This window comes from Megachile rotundata, chromosome 9 (assembly GCF_050947335.1).
Source record: "Megachile rotundata isolate GNS110a chromosome 9, iyMegRotu1, whole genome shotgun sequence".
Lineage (NCBI taxonomy): Eukaryota > Metazoa > Arthropoda > Insecta > Hymenoptera > Megachilidae > Megachile > Megachile rotundata.
In genome coordinates this window covers 15,679,305-15,699,963 of record NC_134991.1, presented here as the reverse complement: position 1 = coordinate 15,699,963, position 20,659 = coordinate 15,679,305, and the positions used below count along the sequence as shown (strand labels likewise).

Below are 20,659 nucleotides of genomic sequence, written 5' to 3'. Positions count from 1 at the left end.
GTGATGGAACAGGTCGATAACGCCGAGAAGACGTCGTATACACATTATTAGCGGGCGTCGTCACGGTACGCACCCGTTTGATGCGTCTTTGATTAAACCTACCTTGGTCCCTGTCGATCAACCGCTGGGAGAACGAGACCCTCTTTACGAGATTGTTTATCTTGGAAAAACAGGAATTTTTATTTCCATGTACGAGCTGCTCTGTGCCCTTTAGTTCGTTAAATCTTAACTAGAGTTTCTTAGATCTTTATGATCACCTTTGAGAAAGTTCAATTTTATGACATAGACTTTTATGTACTGCTTTGTTAAAGATACGAACTTCGAAATTTTTATAGTACTACGAAACTGTAAAGCCTCGCAAAAGTGTTAAAGTCAAAAAATTCCAAAGTACCTTCAGTAAAAATTCTGAAGCCATGTGTCAATGTTTAACAATTTCAAAATATATAAGTCTTGAAGCACGAACAACTTAACGAGCAACATTGGAACAATTCCAACCAGTCTACATTGGCAATAAGTATTCGCAATAATTCTTAGCATAATTGCGACCAGTTAAATGGGTGAGAAAGCATTTAGCAAACTTTGCAACTCATTATAAACATACGTCGTTCTTATCCGCAGACCGTAATTATATATCTGATATCGATTTAAGAAATAAGTTGGTAAGGTCAAAGGTCAAAATCCTAAAAATTAAACTAAAAGTACGGTGCTAAGCAGGTTAGTCATGCTCGATTTTCATTTAATGACTGCGCACCGGAGCACGGGTCTACTAGTTAATGCATTATCGTTATAATTGAGGATTATAGGATCTGGTTCGATATCGTTAGCGTCAAATAGATTAAATAAAACGAAGCACTTAGACCGCGCGATATTCCAAAAAAACGGGGTAATAAAATAGATATACAAAATATTACCGATAATAAAACAGACATAGGAGGAATTGCCATTAAAACAAGATACAGTCGTATAATTTCCGTCGCGATATATCATGGTTGTAAAATCAAAACTCAAAGTGTACGAGTTCTCTAAATTTCTCTAAAACAATTTATTATAATGTCTTTTATTCTGTCGATGTCCAATCGAATGCAATGTAAATTTGTATCGAACAGCTTCGACTAGTAAGACGGTATCGTATTTAGTGAATAACGAAAGTAATGTCGAAATCTCAGAAAGTCGTACAAAGGGTTTGACGTAAGGAGGCAAACGAGCGTGTTCTATCCGTGGGCCGCGAGTTGTTCACCGGTTCGTTATTACGACGAGATGCACGCGGCAATTACCTCTTAAGTATAGGTGTCCATTATATCGGTTGAAAGAGAACCTCGATTTCGATGGAACGACTCGATAAGAATGACGGCGTGGTGGATAGTTATTAGTGCTCGTCACGTCGCTTTATCCGTGGACACGACACTCGGCTAGCCACGGAATCTGTGTGAGCGATACGTAACCGCGCGAACGGAGACGCACGATTCGAAACCCGGCTTTTTCCTTACGGGACGTTTATTACGAGTACACGTAATATGGTTTCGAGCAAATCCAACGGGCAGGTGTAATTTTATCGGTGGTCCCGCCTCGTTTCAAGCACTTAACGACTTATTAAATAGCGCGAGACGTTAATGAGTCTCGGATGCGATTCACCGATTCTGGAAAGCGACCTATCGCGTGCCAGAAGGAATCGAAAGTCGGGTGTGTCGTCCGGTGACATTCAAGCCTCGAATTTATTCGATATTACGCTCGAATCGACCCGCTAACATTCCCACAAATGTCACGAATCCACTTCGCGAAGGTGAGTCGAGGCCCGTGGAAACGCGAGAGAACGTTGCGAAACGCGTCTGACTACTTATTTATTCGTCGACCAACGATTTCAACGCGTTACAGACCCGCGTGTGTTCGACGAATTGCAAGCTAGCGTACCGTTATCGCATAAATAACCTACCATTACCGCTGGGAACTGGCCAAAGCTTCGTCGAACGATGATTCCTTCCGTCGCGAATTATTCAAACAGATGCTCGCCTCTTTATTTCTTCATCCAAATGACACGACCGAGTCGGCCAGAGAAAATTGAACGCCTGGAAACGTGGAAGGAAATCCTGAAAGTTAACAGCGGATTCGAGCGATTTCTCTCGCGCGTGTGGTCCACATTGGCGTAAGGGCTCACCCTCGGGACTCTCTTCTTCCTCACTGAATTAAACCTTTCCATCGAAATGTTACACACGATAATATTACACGGAGAATTATATTTAAAATTGTAGGTATATTTCCAGATGTTCTGCAATTATAGATACTGTTCATATAATGTAACGTTGATTGATTAACCCTCGAGACTCACAGTCACCATTATATTTAATACAATAATTTTAAATAAGCATTTTTAACATGACACGTGTGATGTATAAACACAATGAAGCATAGTGGAAATTATTAGTAAAGAAATAATAACCTTAAGAAAATTTGTTTCAAGAAAACTTTTCAACTAAGTTTTAAAGTTGCTGTTTGTAAACAGTCAAATTAACTTCAAGTGTAAAAGGTTAAATAGTACATTTCACTTTTATAAAATTTTCTGTTCGATCGTATGTCATATTGAACTTTGGGTAAGCAGATGTAGTAAAGCTTCTATGTAAAACCTACAATACAATTTACAGTAGTTCCAGTCCAGTATAACTGATGAATAATTTGATTACGCCAATGCAAAGGTCCATGGGAGCGAAAAGCTCGTAGAAATAAGCGGTAAAAGTGTAAATTTCTGGAAAAAGAATGTTCATTGATGAATAGTTTACCGTATCTTGGCCTCAGAGTGGTTCTAGGCTGCCCCACCATAACGACCCAGTGCACGAGGATCCCCTTCCATCGGCAGGACAATGGGCCCTACCTAAATATCGGGGGATCATGCTAAACGGCGGTAGATCAAAGGAACCGACAGAATCCAGTGGCGAGCTATCATAATAATTAGGCTCGCTCGCGCCTCTTTGTATCGGGATAGAAAAGCCGACGGGAAGGCCGAGAGACGAGAAGAAAAAGGGCCGGACCTGCTCTCCGCTTTGCTTGCCTTCGCTGCTACAACTGTGGACCCATCTCCGTCCTCCTTTCTTCTTCTTCGTTGAAACAAGACAATGCTTTCGAAACATTTCGTTGATTCCTCGTTGTCGCACTTGTTCTAATTTGTGGATAATTTAACAGCAGAGAATAGAAACTTCGAGTTCGTACTAGTTTTATCTGCCTGTTCACTGTGGGATGAAAAATCATGTTCATACTCGTGAAACAGAAAAACGAATGGTAAAAAACTCTGAAGAAGCTTCATGTTTGGTTTCAATGTTTGGAAATAAACCCCAAGGAAATTGCGAGGTTTTGCTACTCGAAGTTTACACTCCGGTAAAAAATCGCCGCAGGTTTATGCTCGATTACGTGGAACAAGGGAATTCAAGCATGAAAGGCGAAAAAAGTTCAAGACAATTCTCCTGCATGTACAATTGTTACACTTGAACCTGTGCTCTAGTATTAGAAGAGTTCTTGGAAGCTTGCGAGCTGAAGAAAGCGTGAATTTCAGGATGTAGTTCGCTCACGACATTCAAGATCTCCACATCGTCCAAAAGGTTATTCATCCCGTTACATATGCGAAATCCTTTCTCTTCTCGTGCGAACTTTAAACCCACGAAGAATGTCAGACAAGAAGCACCATGAAAAATACACCGGAGTTTCTCTATCGGAGTGTGAAGGAACAAGGAGCAAAATTCGCGGTGAGAAGCAGACGCGTAATTTCGAACGATTCCTCGACTGCTAGACGGATATTTTCGTGTCGTATCGAAACGTCGGCTATTCGTCGAGCAGATTGCTACGATTACACGACCGAATCGATTCTCGGCATTGGTCGAGGATAATGGTCTGTATGTAATAGTCACTACCTTTCTAGACTCGTTCCGGACGAGTAATGTTCGGAACGACGTTATCCAGTCCGCCGATTTTTCTTGCGTTGTCCTACACGTCCATCGTTTTCAACGATTCCGGAAACATGTTCGACGCCCGGGTGACTTCCGCTTGTCTTGATCGATCAATCCATGAAACGCGATCGAAGGAACCGCAGAACATAGAGTACGAGATTCGCGAGACTTCCGTCGAGTTTTTCCTTTGATACATCTGGGTACGAACATACCTGCCGGAACATTAAATAAAACATCAAGGAACGATCAACTGTGACCAGTGTTTTACGATGGAAGACGTATAAGTGAAGACCGCAACACGTTACTTCAGGAATCTGTGCTTCGCCACGTGTTAAATCCACACACTAAAGTTTTATAATTGAACTACTGCAGATTGAAATTCTATGTAATAAATTATCACGCGAACTGCTACGTGTCGAATCGTTGCACGTCGAATTTCTACGCATTGAACTATCACGAAGCAAATTACATCGCTCCAAAATTGGCGCTGGACAACCACGCGTGTAAATTCTGTGCGCTTCAAATTATCATGAGTTGAAATTCTACGAGCCCTAACTTACTACGCATCAAAATTCTACGCGCGAAATTATCGCATGTTGAGCTACCATGCATTGAGACACCAGATACCGAAGTATCATGTTTCAAGATTCTACGTTCAGTTACCACGCGTTGAATTATCAGACACCGAAGTATCATGTTTCAAAATTCTACGTTCAATTACTACACGTTGAATTATCAGACACCGAAGTATCATGTTTCAAGATTCTACGTTCAATTACCACGCATCACGAGACACCGAAGTATCATGTTTCAAGATTCTACGCTGAATTACCACGCGTCACTAGACACTGAGCTATCATGTTTCAAGCTTCTACATCGAATTACGCGTCAGACGCTGAACTATCATGCATCAAAATTCTGTGCGTTGAGTTACCACGCTCTGAATTTTTATACGCCAAACTACCACGCGACGGATCACCAAGCGTCAGATTACCAGACGTGCACCTACATATCAGATCTCCAGGCGTTCGATAGTCACGCGTTGTATTACAATGCATTGTACCCATACGTTAGATTACCACGCGTTGTATGTTCCCGTCAACGAATACGATCACACATCGTCTATTAACCACCTTGACAAGACGCGTGTGAACGCGTCCATCCGAAAGAGCAAATCGACGACAGGGGATTGACAATTAAACGCAGCATGGAAGGAGTTCCGAGTGCACCACCCCTTTCCATAATTTTTTCCACTTGCACAGCCCCGCCCAGGGCCATGTCGCGAAACTGGAACTTCCTCGAAATGGTACAATATTCGAGGACACGACTGCAGTCCAGGATGGCCTCATCGAATTCCAGGACTTTAATTTCGCCAGTACCGGCCGATAAGCGTAGCCCTGTTGAAGCGGAACCTAGAAATCGGCAGTCCGGGTGGGATGAAATCACGGTGGGCCTCGTTAGGCGAGCGTTTTCGTCGTGGAGGGTCAATCCCACGTTCGAAGCCGGCTGGACGATGGCCGGGGGAGGGCGACGGCGAGGAAAGGGGCGATGGAAAAGGAGGAAGGACGAAAGGGCCGGGTACGTTGAGGCCGTTCGGAGCAGCGCCACAGGACGTTAAGTACGTCTCGTAAAAATTCCATCGAGCCAGCGTCATTTTGCCGTGTCGTAGGGGCTTGGGTTAAATCTGGCTGGGGGGTTAGGATAGGCAGGTCTAACTCTGAGACCGCCCATGCACGACCCGGTTAAGCTCGTCCCATCGACAGAGGTGGTGCAAAGTCGGAGCAAACGTAGTAGGGGCATTCGAACGATCGTGCTCCCTCCTCCGTGTCGAGGCGGTCGAGAGAGAAGCGCCTGCCCCTGCAGGAACACCGGCCCGGGATCCCCGTCCCCGTCCGTACCATTTCGAGTCACTGGCTTGGACTGGCCTGATAGCGAGTCTCGAAAACCCGTAGCTCGTTTACCATCCACCACGTATTGACGTTTCGTCCGCGAACCGACCACTCGTTTCGTTCGACCATGCTCGCGTCGATCGTAGCCGAAAGCCTGCGACTCTGCGGTGCCCTCGAGTGTTAGTGACGCCAACGTGATCCTCGAGCATCGTTCGCGCGTGTGAATCGGTTTCTGGTGCGGACGAAAACTCGGAGTTCGTTTTCGAGCAACCTTTGGGTTATTCGTTGTTACGGACAGGACACGATGCGGTGATTCGTGAGATCTGTTCTGGACATTTCTGCTCCGTCTTGCAGTCCCTATCTTTCGGGGAGCGGCTCAAGGATGACAGGCACGCAACGGCGGAGGGAACAGTGGGAGTTCTGAGAGCGGTTTCCGTGATGCGAGAGAAACTGGCTGGAACGATGACCACGGGCGACCAGCGGGAAATACCATGACGGTGCATCGTTGAAAGCAAAAACTGCGTGGAAAAGTCGAGCGGCGTGTAGTGTTTGATCGCGCGTGAAATCGAGATGAGTTGGTCGACTCAAAGGGTGCCGGCACCCGTGAGCTGAACCATCGTGACATTTCGGACAAGACTCTTCTGGCGGTTTCGATGACCGCGAAAGGAACGGTGAACGGTGCTATCGCGCGTCCGCGTGCTAAATCAGCGTACAGTGACAAAATTAACTCGCGTTAATCAACGAAACGTCGACGGGTAACTTGTTCCGTAAATGAGTGAAACGTGAGGGTCGAAGGAGCCTATGAACTCAATTCATCAGTTCCGTAACAGTTTGTCGATTCGCTTCGTTGCTTCGGAAGATCGAGGTTGGATCTGAAGATCCCTCTTGCGGAATGTGTACGACGGAAATGACGGAATCGTACACGATGTCACCGTCAACGACGGTGTCTTCCAGCGCCACGACGCCAGGTTGCCTGGGATCGCCTGCTCACCGACGGACACCTTGCAGAGGCTCTCCCGGTCGAGGCGACGCCCAGGACGACGAGGACGAGATCTCCGTCGGTTGTCCGAGTCCTTTGCCCCTCGTGGTCGTCACTCCCAGCGCGGAAGAGGACGAAAGATTGTCTCAATCGAGGGAGGAGTACTCGGACAGACTCAGTCCGCGGAGGAGCTACCCGAGGGACTCGGTGATCGACGACGACGACAGCTACTCCAGAAGCGGCGACTACAGGACGTCGAACGGCAGGAGCGGCGGTGATTCCGTTACCACGTTGAGGGAGGACGAAGACGACGACGAGGAGGATGACGAGGAGCTGAACAGCAGGACCAGCAGTAACGGAGCCTCGGCAGCCGGTGCCACGGACGACTACTTCAAGCCTCTGAAACGTCTGAAGATGGTGCAGATGCAGCACTCGGACGAAGAGGACGACAGGGATCGCGAGAGCAACGAGCGAGGGGTCAAGTCTTTCAGTATTCTGGACATTCTGTCGCACAGACCCAAGGCGAAGATCGTGCGCCCCTGGGACACGGTCGAGTCGAACCTCAATCACCATCATCATCGTCACCATCTTCATCAGCAGCAGCAACAGTCGCATCAGCATCACCACTTGCATCATCATCATCATCACAATCATTCCACCGCGCCCAGGGACCTGTCCTTGATGGGCATGTCCTTGGCGTCCATGTCTGGCTCCATCAGCGAGCCGCCCCTCAGCAGTTCGTCCTCCTCCGGGAGAAGTTCCGTCTCCGATTCCGGAAGTCCGGACCCTCTGGCTCATCACCATCACGGTCTCCACCACGGCATACACCCTGGTCTCCATCACGCGGCGTTGCAGCAGCAACAGCAGCAGCAGCAGCAACAGTTTAAAAGGAAAACCGCGCAGCAGCACAGCTCGCAGAGCGGACACCACGGGAAAAGGACGACGGGTCAGGGAAGTCCCCTGGACGCTTTGTTCCAAATGACCAGCAAAACCTTCGACGCCGGCGAGCACAGTCAAGGTGAGTTCTTTAAATTGTAAGATATCGAGGATAGAATTTTGGGACGAGATTGGGAATTATTATGGAAATGGGGAGGATGTTGGTTATGAAACAATACGTGTTTGTACGCGTGCGGGTTTTACGAAGATTGAACAGGTCTTAATAGAATCGAATGGACGGTTCCTTATTGATGGTAGAACCGCTCTTTTGTACTCCCACCTGAACACCGTCGATGAATGCAGGACTTAATTTTGATCGATGTTCTTTCCACGCGTCGATGGACGAGTGATTCAGATACTTTTTGCCGGTGTGACGTTGTTTCGTTTCATTGTTTCGAATTGAATCTTTCACCTTGGCGATCTTTTATTCGATTTCCTTCTCTGACGTAAGTTGGACGAATTCAAGTTTCAGCGTTATTAAACAGATACAGCACTTTTAGACAGTACAGGAGGTAAAGAATATAGTACTCTTTGGAATAAACGCGAGGAAATTTCTGTTTTTCATATTGCGAAGGTTGTTCAATACCTGTGGTTTATCCGGAAGTCGTTAAAGGACTTCCGGGACCTACTGAAAGCACGCGCCTGTGTGCGTGTCTCGAAATCTTCCATTCTTTGACCATCTGTGACAAATACAGCTTCGGAACCTCTTTAACTCTTTGGCGTAACATTTTCAACCTCAAATGTCATTTTTCACTTATGGTGAATTAAATAACACTTCTTTCCTTCAAAGTACACCGTGAACTTATAACGTCTATGCCCAGAATATTCTGTGGTGGCAGATCAAGATATTTATTGAATGTTTATAAAAGTTCATAAGTTAGAATAATTTTGGTTGAATAAATTCTTGCAACCAGAGGGTTAATATGAATGTCCGAATCCACATCCCAGGTCGATATCATAATTTGCACGTATAATGGGCTTATCACCCTAAAAGTATTGAAGACAGTATTTACCGAACGTAAATATAAATCCATAAGCCACAAGCTAACTTTCGTACCTCTAACGAGTACATCACCCCTACCTGGTTAAACACCCAAATAACGAAATCGACCCGAAAGATTAATGCCTAAATAAACATTTACAGACTTGCCAACAAAGTATTTATCAAGAGTACATAAATTGATATGTCATCGGTAATATTTTTTAAAAAGATGAATTTATCATCCCCCAAAATGAAGTATCCAAATACGGACTAAGCTCTCAATGGTTATCACTCTTCAAACACACGCTATCGAATCTCTGTTGTCGGTAGATAAGCAGAAAAGGGAAAAGGTACTAGAATTGTGAAGCACGTTCCGAACGCTACTTTCCAGAAGCACTCTTCCACGAACTAATATTAGTATAATGGCGGTGTCTGTCGCACCGTAATTGAACGACGATGACAATTTTTCTGGCAGCTCGCAATTTCACTCCACATTCTTCCTCGAGTTCTACGGGTCGTTCCTAGATACGGTATTAATCTCGTAATCGAGATTGCGTGGCCAGGATTGATGGTGCACCGGGGACAAGTGCTCGAGCTTAAGGGAATACGCAAGATTCCGATCGACGATATCGATCCTTGTTTATTCTGTTTCCCGGTCAACGGAAATCAAACGATTCGTCATTCGAGATCGTTAGCCAAGAACCGTGAATCGACGCTTTAACGTCTGTTACGCGTAGCCGATCGATCTACCGATGCTCTACTTTTTCCTTTTGTTTACCACAATTTGCCGCTCGAAACGGTTTATGGACATTTTGCCGTAGATTTTTTCGACTTTCTAGACCTTTTGAGGGTAGCTACTTACTCACTTACTTTGTCTTCAATTGTGTTATCGAAATTATCTTCGGTTGAAGTTCATGACTGATGTTACAGTTTTATTGTGGTGGAATTGGATTGGAGTTTGTAGATGATTTATATTTATTTTGCAAATGGTTGACACTAAAATTACAGCTAGCATTCTGTAAAGTGATGAGGACGTTTAGAAGGTATTCACAGAGAATAGGAATAGATATATCGTCTACTTATAATTTCTATAAAAATATTTCTGTAAATGAAGTTTTGGTTAACACTCTGTACATTCTACAATATTTACACTGATTATTAAGTCTGATTTTTAAGTCCTGTCTAATAATAACAGTTTATCAACCTGTCAGCTAAAAATTAATAAACTTGACACATCAGTCATGTGCACTCCGGAAGATGACATCTGATTAAATTTTATCACAGGATTATTTATCGATATCAACGAGTCTATTTGACTATTACAGGACTCTTCAGAATTTATATACTTAAGGAAAGACTATTTCTAATGATCAAAAATTTGAAAATCGAGGTCCAGAAATTTTTGCAGTAGGATTTGAAGGAAGATTAAAGCGTTACTCTACCAAAAACCATTCGAGTTTACCGAGGTCTGGCCGGTTGTAAAAGCTCTATCCGTAGTTAATTGCCGGTTCCCTCCATTGAACCCCTCCGTAATTATAATTTTACGCGAACGACCGAGGCGCGATAAAAACGAGTTTCAGAAAATTTTCGTGTCCGTCTCGACTCGAAAAAATTGGATTTGCCGATAATATTGAGTAAAATCGACGTGTAAACACGGAGCCCGTATCGGCAATTCCTTTCTGTTTCTTTAATCCAATTACCTGGGCGGTAAAAGACCCGAGAGGGGACCGCAAACACGAGCCCCTTTTTCCGAATCGTAAAACCCAGTTTTCCGTAACAGGGACCCGAACGTTTCTAAAGCGGCAAATCGAATTCGAGATCGTTGACGGGATTAAAATCGCCGAACGAGGGAGAGGCCGCAATGATCATCGTAAAATTAAGGGTTTATGAAAGGAGAATTGCCTATGGAGGGATGTTTTCGAAGGTCCCGAGGGACATCCATCCTCGTGATCGTCCATTGTTTATCACAGGGTTCGGCAAATTGTTTTACAACCCCGCCCGCGTGTTTACACTCGGCCGAGGGAAGGTTTTTTTCTCGGTCGGCCATGTAGACCGCGCAAACAGCCAAGCTGGCATAAATAGCGGATTTCGAGACGCTTCTGAGACGTTATTGCCACCTTTGCGAAGCCGATCCTCTTCGTGCACGTACGGGAAAGACGAAAGTATCCTTGAACGAGACGTCTGAAACGCTCTGAGTCACGACGGTGGCACGATAATAAGAGAAGCAAATCTGCTGACCAGATCAGGTAGCTCGAGGATCAGGATATCGTTCGCGTAAGGACACGCGAGTCGATTTCACGCGGAGTGAAAGCTCTTTCAGCGGAACGATCGACCAAACACCGGACCAACCAGATCGATTCAACATTTCTTTCTTTTGTTTGCGGATTCGTATTTGAAGCGATTCGTCATTGGAACCTTTTCATTAGATCGGAACTTGAAACGTATGAACTTTGGCTAAGATTCACAAGTTGGGAATTTATGAATTTAATTCGAAATTCGGAGGCTTTGAGTATTGGGTACAATCCAGAATTTATTGTACATGGGTGCATCGAATATAGAGTGTCACTTAAAGATACTTCTCACAATCAGGAACTTGAACATCTAGAAAGTTTGATACCGAAATACTGATACGTCTGAACTGCCCCCAAAAATTGAACCAGTATCTAAAATGACATCTCGATAATAACAGAGAACAAGGCCGTAAATTTAGACACTCCTATATCCATCACACATCAAGACGTTTACCATATCGCACTTCCGTTCACTTCCAATTACCTCCTGAACACGAATATAAATAAAAATAAACTGACGATGACTTCTTAAAAAACTCACCCTTCACCAGGGAAAGGACATCACGTTTCTAGAGCAAAAGCACACATTATCTCATAAAAGGTATATGCACGTATCTGCGTGGACGTCTGTGTGTCCCCGTCCTCAGGACCACGTAACTTTAGGCCCTTTTTTTATACACCAGCAATTTCTACACGAGTAATTTATTATGTGCCGCGGCGAGAGCATATGTCTCATTTGCATATAGCGTGATACAGAAAACGCGAACCACTTCTTCCGACGGTGATGGCGACCGCCACGCTGTGGCGACCAATATGCGATTTCGACAATCAGGTGTCCTTCATACTTCTTCTATAGTGTTGCGATTCATTAACGAAACTCGGTCATGATCGGGAAATGGGCCGAGTAATTTGAATATGGCGATGTAATGGTACCACGCTTGGTGGTTCGTTGTGAGGGTTGTACGCGTGGTAATTTGATGCGTGGTGAGGTGACGTGTGCTGATTTGACGTGTGGTAATTCGACGCGTGGTAACTCGACGCGTGGTAATTCGGAGCGTAGCAATTCGACGCGTGGTGATTCCATGCGTGGTAATTCGACGCGTGGTATTTCGACGCGTGGTAATTCGGTGCGTGGTAATTCGACGCGTGGTAATTCCACGCGTGGTGATCTCACGCTTGGTAATTCGACGCGTGGTAATCCCACGCGTGGTGATCTCACGCTTGGTAGTTCGACGCGTGGTAATCCCACGCGTGGTAATCCCACGCGTGGTAATCTCACGCTTGGTAATTCGACACGTGGTAATCCTACGCGTGGTAATCTCACGCTTGGTAATTCGACGCGTGGTAATCTCACGCGTGGTAATCCCACGCGTGGTGATCTCACGCGTGGTAATCCTACGCGTGGTAATCTCACGCTTGGTAATTCGACGCGTGGTAATCCCACGCGTGGTAATTCTACGCATGGGATTTCGACGCGTGGTGACTCGACGCGTAGTGATTCCACGCGTGGTAATTCGACGCATGGTGATTCGACGCATGATAATTCGACGCGTGGTGATCCGACGCGTGGTAATTCGATGCGTGGTGATCCCCTAACGCGTAATAATTTAGCACGTGGTGATCTAACGCGTGGTGATCTACCATGTGATCCACTAACCCTCTAACGCATCTAAGCTACCACGTGGCCATGCATGGAAACAGCAACATATGATATTCGCGTCACAAACAACAAGCAAACTATTCTCCGTGAGGACAAGTACTTATCAATAATGCAAGTATGCGTTGTCGCTTAGATCATTAAGCAAAGAAATGGCAGAAAGAAGTTCGAAAGTAGTAAGAGGTGTCATTACAACGTTTCTAACTTTGTTAAAAAGTAAACATTTATTTCTTGTATGTCTCTCGAATGCATATCGAGGAGAAATTTTACATTTTACCGGCACGTAAGAGCGTGTTTCGAGGTACGGAAGAGTAGAGAAAGGCGAAAGAGCAGAAGGGGAACCGTGCGCCTCGGGCATTATGGCATAAAACCTGGTGCGCCTTCGCTTTACGCAATTTATGATACGTTCTTTAAAAGGGCTAACATTAGGCAAAGAGGCAGCGGCATCGGGGAGCATTATAAAGTTTCGTGATTGGCCGCACGCGTATTGAAAACGGGCTGAAATTAATGAAGTTCGATTAGATCATATGACGTCCTTATACCGCTACTTCGACAAAGGCAAGTACTTGATGAAACTGATATAATTCATATATTCCGTAACTGAAATTGCTACCAATTGTCAAAATTACGTGTGCTCAAAAATTACATCGTCGTTCAATTTTAGGTGTTCTACTGAAAATCAATTTTCCTCAATTTTCGAAACTGAAAACCTTCAATTTTGGACAATATTAAGATTATGGTCATTCAAGTTTTTAATCAAAATTTTAATTTCGTTACTCACATTTATTAATATTAACAGTGGAACGTGTAATTACTTTACATAAAAGACTGCATTGGTTAGATTAAGTCAGTCAAAGGTTAATGAATGGTTTACGATCAGGTTAACAGCTGCAGTCAGACCAATTTTCCATATTCAGATTAATGAAAATTATACAAGCTTCGATGTTGCGATAAAAGTGTATTCGGTGTAAATATCGCGCTAAAAGAAAACAATGATGCATTTTTAATGGAACCCGATTCAGCAGTTCTCACGTACAGCTTCGACCTAACCCCACGGAATTTGATCATCTCCATTATCCGAGCTCGCGAGTCTGCTGGGGGTTAGGTCGGCGAACGTTGTTGGAAAGTTTTTGCCGACGATGGCGGCTCGATTCGTTCTCTTATATCCCCCGTGCCACCCGGAATACGCATAAAATATGTTGTTCACACGACTGATCAGACCTACCGACAGACAGCCTTCCACCTTCTCCGAGCGGACCCCGTTGCGGTCTCGGGACCGGAATTACGAGTGATATCGAATCGAATCGCTCGTAATATTATTCGATACGTGTTCCATTACCGAGCACGGACCTTCGGGATTCAAATTAGATTACCGGTAGGTTAGGTATTTCTGATCATACGCTGTCCTGCTACGTACCTGCACGTCCACAATGCTACTCTTTATTGTGCTCCATTTCATGTTTTACCAATATCGTGTACACTGTATATCATCGGATATTAGTATATAAACATGTACATGTTATCGCGTGTACTTTTTGAATTGTGTTACTATTCATCGAGGTAATTTTTTTAATGGAGGAGTGAAATGTAGTTCTTTTCGAGAAATGAAACTTTCGTGGTAACTCGACGCGTGGTGATCCCACGCTTGGTAATTCAACGCGTGGTAATTCGACGCGTAGTGATCTCATGCTTGGTAATTCGATGCGTGGTAATCCCACGCTTGGTAATTCAACGCGTGGTGATTCGACGCGTGGCGATTCCACACGTGGTGATCCCACGCTTGGAAATTCGGCGCGTGGTGATTCAAAGCGTGGTAATTCGGTGCGTGGTAATTCCACGCGTGGTGATTCCACGCATGGTAATTCGGCGCGTGGTGATTCGACGCGTGGTAATTCGGTGCGTGGTAATTCCACGCGTGGTGATTCCACGCATGGTAATTCGGCGCGTGGTGATTCGACGCGTGGTAATTCGGTGCGTGGTAATTCCACGCGTGGTGATTCCACGCATGGTAATTCGACGCGTTGTAATTCGGTGCGTGGAAATTCGACGCGTGGTAATTCGACGCGTGGTAATCCCACGCGTGGTGATCCCACGCTTGGTAATTCGACGCGTGGCGATTCCACGCGTGGTGATCTCACGCTTGGTAATTCGGCGCGTGGTAATTCGGTGCGTGGTAATTCCACGCGTGGTAATTCGACGCGTGGTGATTCCACGCATGGTAATTCGAAGCGTGGTAATTCCACGCGTGGAAATTCGACGCGTGGTAACTCGACGCGTGGTAATCCCACGCGTGGTGATCCCACGCGTGGTGATCCCACGCTTGGTAATTCGGCGCGTGGTAATTCGGTGCGTGGTAATTCCACGCGTGGTAATTCGACGCGTGGTGATTCCACGCATGGTAATTCGATGCGTGGTAATTCCACGCGTGGAAATTCGACGCGTGGTAATTCGACGCGTGGTAATCCCACGCGTGGTGATCCCACGCGTGGTGATCCCACGCTTGGTAATTCGGCGCGTGGTGATTCGGTGCGTGGTAATTCCACGCGTGGTAATTCGACGCGTGGTGATTCCACGCATGGTAATTCGATGCGTGGTAATTCCACGCGTGGAAATTCGACGCGTGGTAATTCGACGCGTGGTAATCCCACGCGTGGTGATCCCACGCGTGGTGATCCCACGCTTGGTAATTCGGCGCGTGGTGATTCGGTGCGTGGTAATTCCACGCGTGGTAATTCGACGCGTGGTGATTCCACGCATGGTAATTCGACGCGTGATAATTCGGTGCGTGGAAGTTCGACGCGTGGTAATTCGACGCGTGGTAATCCCACGCGTGGTAATCTCACGCTTGGTAATTCGACGCGTGGCAATTCCACGCGTGGTGATCCCACGCTTGGTAATTCGGCGCGTGTGATTCGACGCGTGGTAATTCGGTACGTGGTGATTCGACGCGTGGTAATTCGACGCGTGGTAATTCGATGCGTTGTAATTCGATGCGTGGTGATCCCACGCGTGGTAATTCGATGCATGGTAATTCGATACGTGGTAATTCGAAGCGTGGTGATCCACTAACGTAGTAACTTAGTACGTGCTGATCTAACGCGTGGTAATCCAACGATTACATATAAACTACATAGTAGTTTTACTGTACAACTACAAGCTGTAACAGTGTTTACCTCTTGATCTTCATTAATTTGAATTATACTAAACTAACAAGTATTCAATTTCAAAACAGAATTCTAAATTTGAAAATTCGAAGAAGTCTGAAGGTTTGAGAGAAGAATGAAAGAAACAGAAGGGTCTATCGAAGCCCGTAAGCCCCCCACAACACGGTAGCCTCACGTATCCGCAATTTACTTCTGATTATTATGCTCTCTATACTTACGCGGCATTCTTATCTCCCCTTTCGTTCTTCGTCTTTTCTCCAGTTCGATACGGTGTTCCTCTTCTCTCCAGGTATCTCCGTTCTCCGTTGGCACGAGAATCGAGGCAGGTATCGATTTACCGTGGAAACCGATCGTTAGATTCTTGACGATATGTGCCCTCGTCGCAGATCCGTTCGATTCGCTGCCTCTCGAAGAATCGCCGTTCGTAAAACGATCGTAAAGTATGAACGTCGGAACGAGTTGATTCTTACGATAAATACTGGTTTTCGGTTTCTCTTTGGAAGCAACTTATCCATGTAATTACTTATCAAACCACTGCTGAACGAAACTGATTACCATTCGATACTGACACTGGAGCAGACGTATGAATCACTTTTCGATTAAAGCTAATTACTATAATGCTTCGACGCTATTAATTCGACGAACCGTTGTATCGATCACCTGTTGCTCGCGTGTCGAGAAAATTGTAGGATGCGTAAAGAATATCATTCTCTCATTTTTGTACGGATCCTGAGGCTCTTTGTAATTTCCTTGCTTTTGTGAATTACGGAGGCAATCTTTTTTAGGTTATATTCCGAACTCTCGTATTTTCAAATTTGGCGTCGCAGAAATTTTGAGAGAACTCAAGAATTTAACAATTAAATCGAACATCCAGAAACTGAAAAGGAAAGACACTCCACGCCTTAAAAACGATACAAACTAGTCGCCCTCCGCAATTACTAATAATCGGCGTAAAATCGCCGTCGATTCGGCTGATTTACCTCTCAAACGAGGAATCAGATCTCCGCTTAACCGATTCTTCCTACCGTTCGCGTGTTTTTGTCGCTCCTGTTCGACTGCTTTTGCGTTTTCGTGTTTACCGGAAATTACGTTGGACTTTCATTTTTTCTCCTGCGCATCGCCGAACGAAACCGTAAGTCTTGCTGGCACTCTCGGTACACGCGTAACACCCGTTCAAGTAGCTTTTTATCCGACTACTCTACGACTCGGACTATCTACTCGCAATATCTATGGATCTCGTAAAACGCCATAAAGTTGACCGCACCGTGCATCGTAAACAGCTCTATGGTAATCCTTTTTGCGGGTCCAAGACGAGAGGACAATCGAGCGTAACGACGCCATGGAAGCCGCGTTAAAGACCGTGAACCAAAGCTACGACGTTGTTAGAAATCGATTACAGCATGTAAGAGGTTTGTCAGGGAAAATGTACACGGGTTCAACGAGAATGCTTGTAAAGTCTCGATAGTGTGCATCGCTTTATGAGGAGCAAAAATTGACTTCCTGCTTCGCGAGAGAAGTGTGGATCGTTCAGAAATGTGTGAAGTTTGCGGGAGTGGAGTGGAGTGGGATATTAGGGAGACGGAAATTGAGGGAATTGAGAATTTAGAGAGTTGGGAATTTAGGGAGATGGAAATTAAGGGAATTGGGAATTTAGGGAGTGGGAAATTAGGGAGATGGGAATTGAAGGAATTGGGAAATTAGGGAGATGGGAATTGAGGGAATTCGGAATTTAGGGAGTGGGAAATTAGGGAGATGGGAATTGAAGGAATTGAGAAATTAGAGAGTGGAAAATTAGGGAGATGGGAATTGAAGGAATTGGGAATTTAGAGAGTTGGGAATTGAAGGAATTGGGAATTTAGAGAGTGGAAAATTAGGGAGATGGGAATTGAAGGAATTGGGAATTTAGAGAGTGGGAATTTAGGGAGATGGGAATTGAAGGAATTGGGAATTTAGAGAGTGGAAAATTAGGGAGATAGAAATTGAAGGAATTGAGTATTTAGGGAGTTGGAAATTGTAGCGAGTGTGGAATTTAGGTAGTTTGGGATTTAGGGACTTGGGAATTACAAGGAGGGAGGGATTTAAAGAGTTGGGAATTTAGGTAGTTGGGAATTATGAGGTGAAAGGAATTCAGCCACTTGGAAATTTAGAGAGTTAGGTCTTCAGGTACTTGGATATTATAAGCAGTGAGGAATTTAAAGAGTCGGGACTTACCTAATCGGGAATTTAGAAAGCTGCGATTTTATGTAGTTGGAAATTATAAGAACTGCGGAATTTAGAGAGTAATGAGAAGTTGTCTCCAACTTCACCATTTAAGAACCTACAAACCATCAAACTTAGACCCAAAATTAAAAAATTCCCACATGAAGTCTACCTCAATCCCCATTAACTAGCACAAAGTTTCCTAACGAAGCGCTCGCATATATCAAGTATGTTTGTACTTCCCGGTTGCGTAACCCCAATATTTCACATCGATTAACTAAGTAACCGTTCGGTTATTAATTAGACGTTGATTATCCGTCCGTATTTTTGCCGGTTGCGGTTCGTTTATCGGCACGCTCGCTGTAACGACAAACGGATCAGCTGGTAATTAAGTTGGACACGACAGTCGTTCGTTAACATAGTTGCGCGAGTCCGGTAGCGGTTGAAATTATCACTCATAATAACGAGGTTTTCGCTCTCTGGCGCTCACTATGGAACGAGCAGCGATGAAAATATTTACGCTCGCGTTTGCCACGGACGATTCTATAATTAAGCGTCGCGGTTGTACGCCACGTAATTGAGCGCATTTGTCCGACGTCCCATTAGCGTTTCACCGATACGATTACGCAACGAGATTCGAGAGCGGTCAACGAGCAAGACGAGATCCAGCCACTTCAAATCTGCTTACTATTCTTTTGCTTTCGAACACTCATCGAAAATTAAATCTACTTACTCTCGTTAGCCTTCTTTCCACTTTCATTCCATAGATTATTCTGATATTACTGACTGTCTATATCTATACTGGAATTACATGTGGAGAAACATAATTACAGGAAGGATTATATATGGCAATTAACTTTGTCTGCTCCAGTAAACATATTATTTAAATACAAAATTGCATCCACTTTGAAAACTTATTTACAGTACTAATTTTGTATAATTAAGCACTTAAACGTGGCTTTAGATAAGAAGTACAACTTCATTCTTAATTTTATCAAAAAATCATCTTGCCATTATGTTACAAAATCTTTCATATTGTATTTAATTTGTAACATAATAAACGGTCCAGCAAAATTAACCTGCAACTTTATAAACAGATAGCCAAGAAATAGACAGTAGTCTATTGAAGCTCCAAAAACCAGACTGTTTAACCTTGTTTAGCGACAGTTTCGAGTGAAAACGGAGCTGGTCCTCGAACACGTCTCCTCCCATTGGCCACAGAGGTCACATATTAGTCACGTTAAAGGGCCACTCGAATTTCCGGATCGAGGTTAAAAGGAACGACAGCGAAGAGGATAAGAGAAGATAAAAGAGGGTGGGTTGTACGTTTCGAGTTGTTGTGACAGTTTGCCGAACAAATAAAACACCAGAAGACACCACTCCTCTACAAAGACTCCGGATGCCGGCAGAACTTTTTACTCCGTAAACCAGCCACCCCCGCTGTGTTAAGTGACCATTCGGTTTTCAAACAAGTGTGTGCTGCCTTCTCCAACGACACCCGCCTCTCCTCCTCTACTTGTTCTTGCTTTCTTTAGAAACCGAAATAGGAACCTTGTTACTCGCAATCCTCCTTCACGCCGATTCTCTTGCTTTCCAACAGATTACCACTATTTGCTACTACTCCAGATGTTTGCAGTTAACTTGCTAATGTTGGGCATTTATGGAACTTCGAGTTGCATTTGGAAATTTTTGGAGAGGCGGATTTTGGTGTTTGAAAATTTAAGTACCAAGTGCTTGGTTTCCTGATTGCAGGAATTTCCAACTTGATTATTTTCTAAGCCCCTTTCTAAATTTCTAAATCCTTAAATTCCTAAATTCCCACCTTCCTAAGTTCCCGCCTTTTTAAATTCCACCTCTCTAAATTCCCACCTTCTTAAATTCCAACTCTCTAAATTCCCACTTTCCTAAATTCCACCTCTCTAAATTCCCACCTTCCTAAATTTCCACCTTCTTAAATTCCAACTCTCTAAATTCCCACTTTCCTAAATTCCACCTCTCTAAATTCCCACCTTCCTAATTCCCACCTTCCTAAATTCCCACCTTCTTAAATTCCAACTCTCTAAATTCCCACTTTCCTAAATTCCACCTTTCTAAATTCCCACCTCTCTAAATTCCCACCTTCCTAATTCCCACCTTTCTAAATCCCAACTCTCTAAATTCCCACCTTCCTAATTCCCACCTTCCTAATTCCCACCTTCCTAAATCCCAACTCTCTAAATTCCCACCATCCTAAATACCACCTTCTTAAATCCCCACCTTCCTAGATCCCATCTCCCTAAATTCCCACCTTCCTAAATTCCACCTTCTTAAATCCCCATCTTCCTAAATCCCACCTCTCTAAATTCCCATCTTCCTAAATCCCACCTTCTTTAATTCCCACCTTCCTAGATCCCATCTCCCTAAATTCCCACCTTCCTAAATTCCACCTCTCTAAATTCCCATCTTCCTAAATCCCACCTTCTTTAATTCCCACCTTCCTAGATCCCATCTCCCTAAATTCCCACCTTCCTAAATTCCACCTCTTTAATTCCCACCTTCCTAAATTCCATCTCCCTAAATTCCCCCCTTCCTAAATCCCACCTCTCTAAATTCCCACCTCCCAAAATCACCTCTCCAAATTACAACCCCCCTAA

The 20,659-nt window shown here is 44.5% G+C and overlaps 1 protein-coding gene across 1 annotated transcript in view; it reads left to right on the top strand.

Moving 5' to 3' along the window:
* Positions 1 to 2,534: 2,534 nt before the first annotated feature.
* The window catches only part of LOC100883473 (uncharacterized), a 61,540-nt gene continuing 43,415 nt past the window's right edge, over positions 2,535 to 20,659 (top strand). Inside the window, exon 1 of the mRNA XM_076535630.1 lies at positions 2,535 to 7,815. Within this exon, the coding sequence (XP_076391745.1) occupies positions 6,711 to 7,815 (1,105 nt within the window). The 5' untranslated portion in view covers positions 2,535 to 6,710. The remainder of the gene's footprint in view (positions 7,816 to 20,659) is intronic.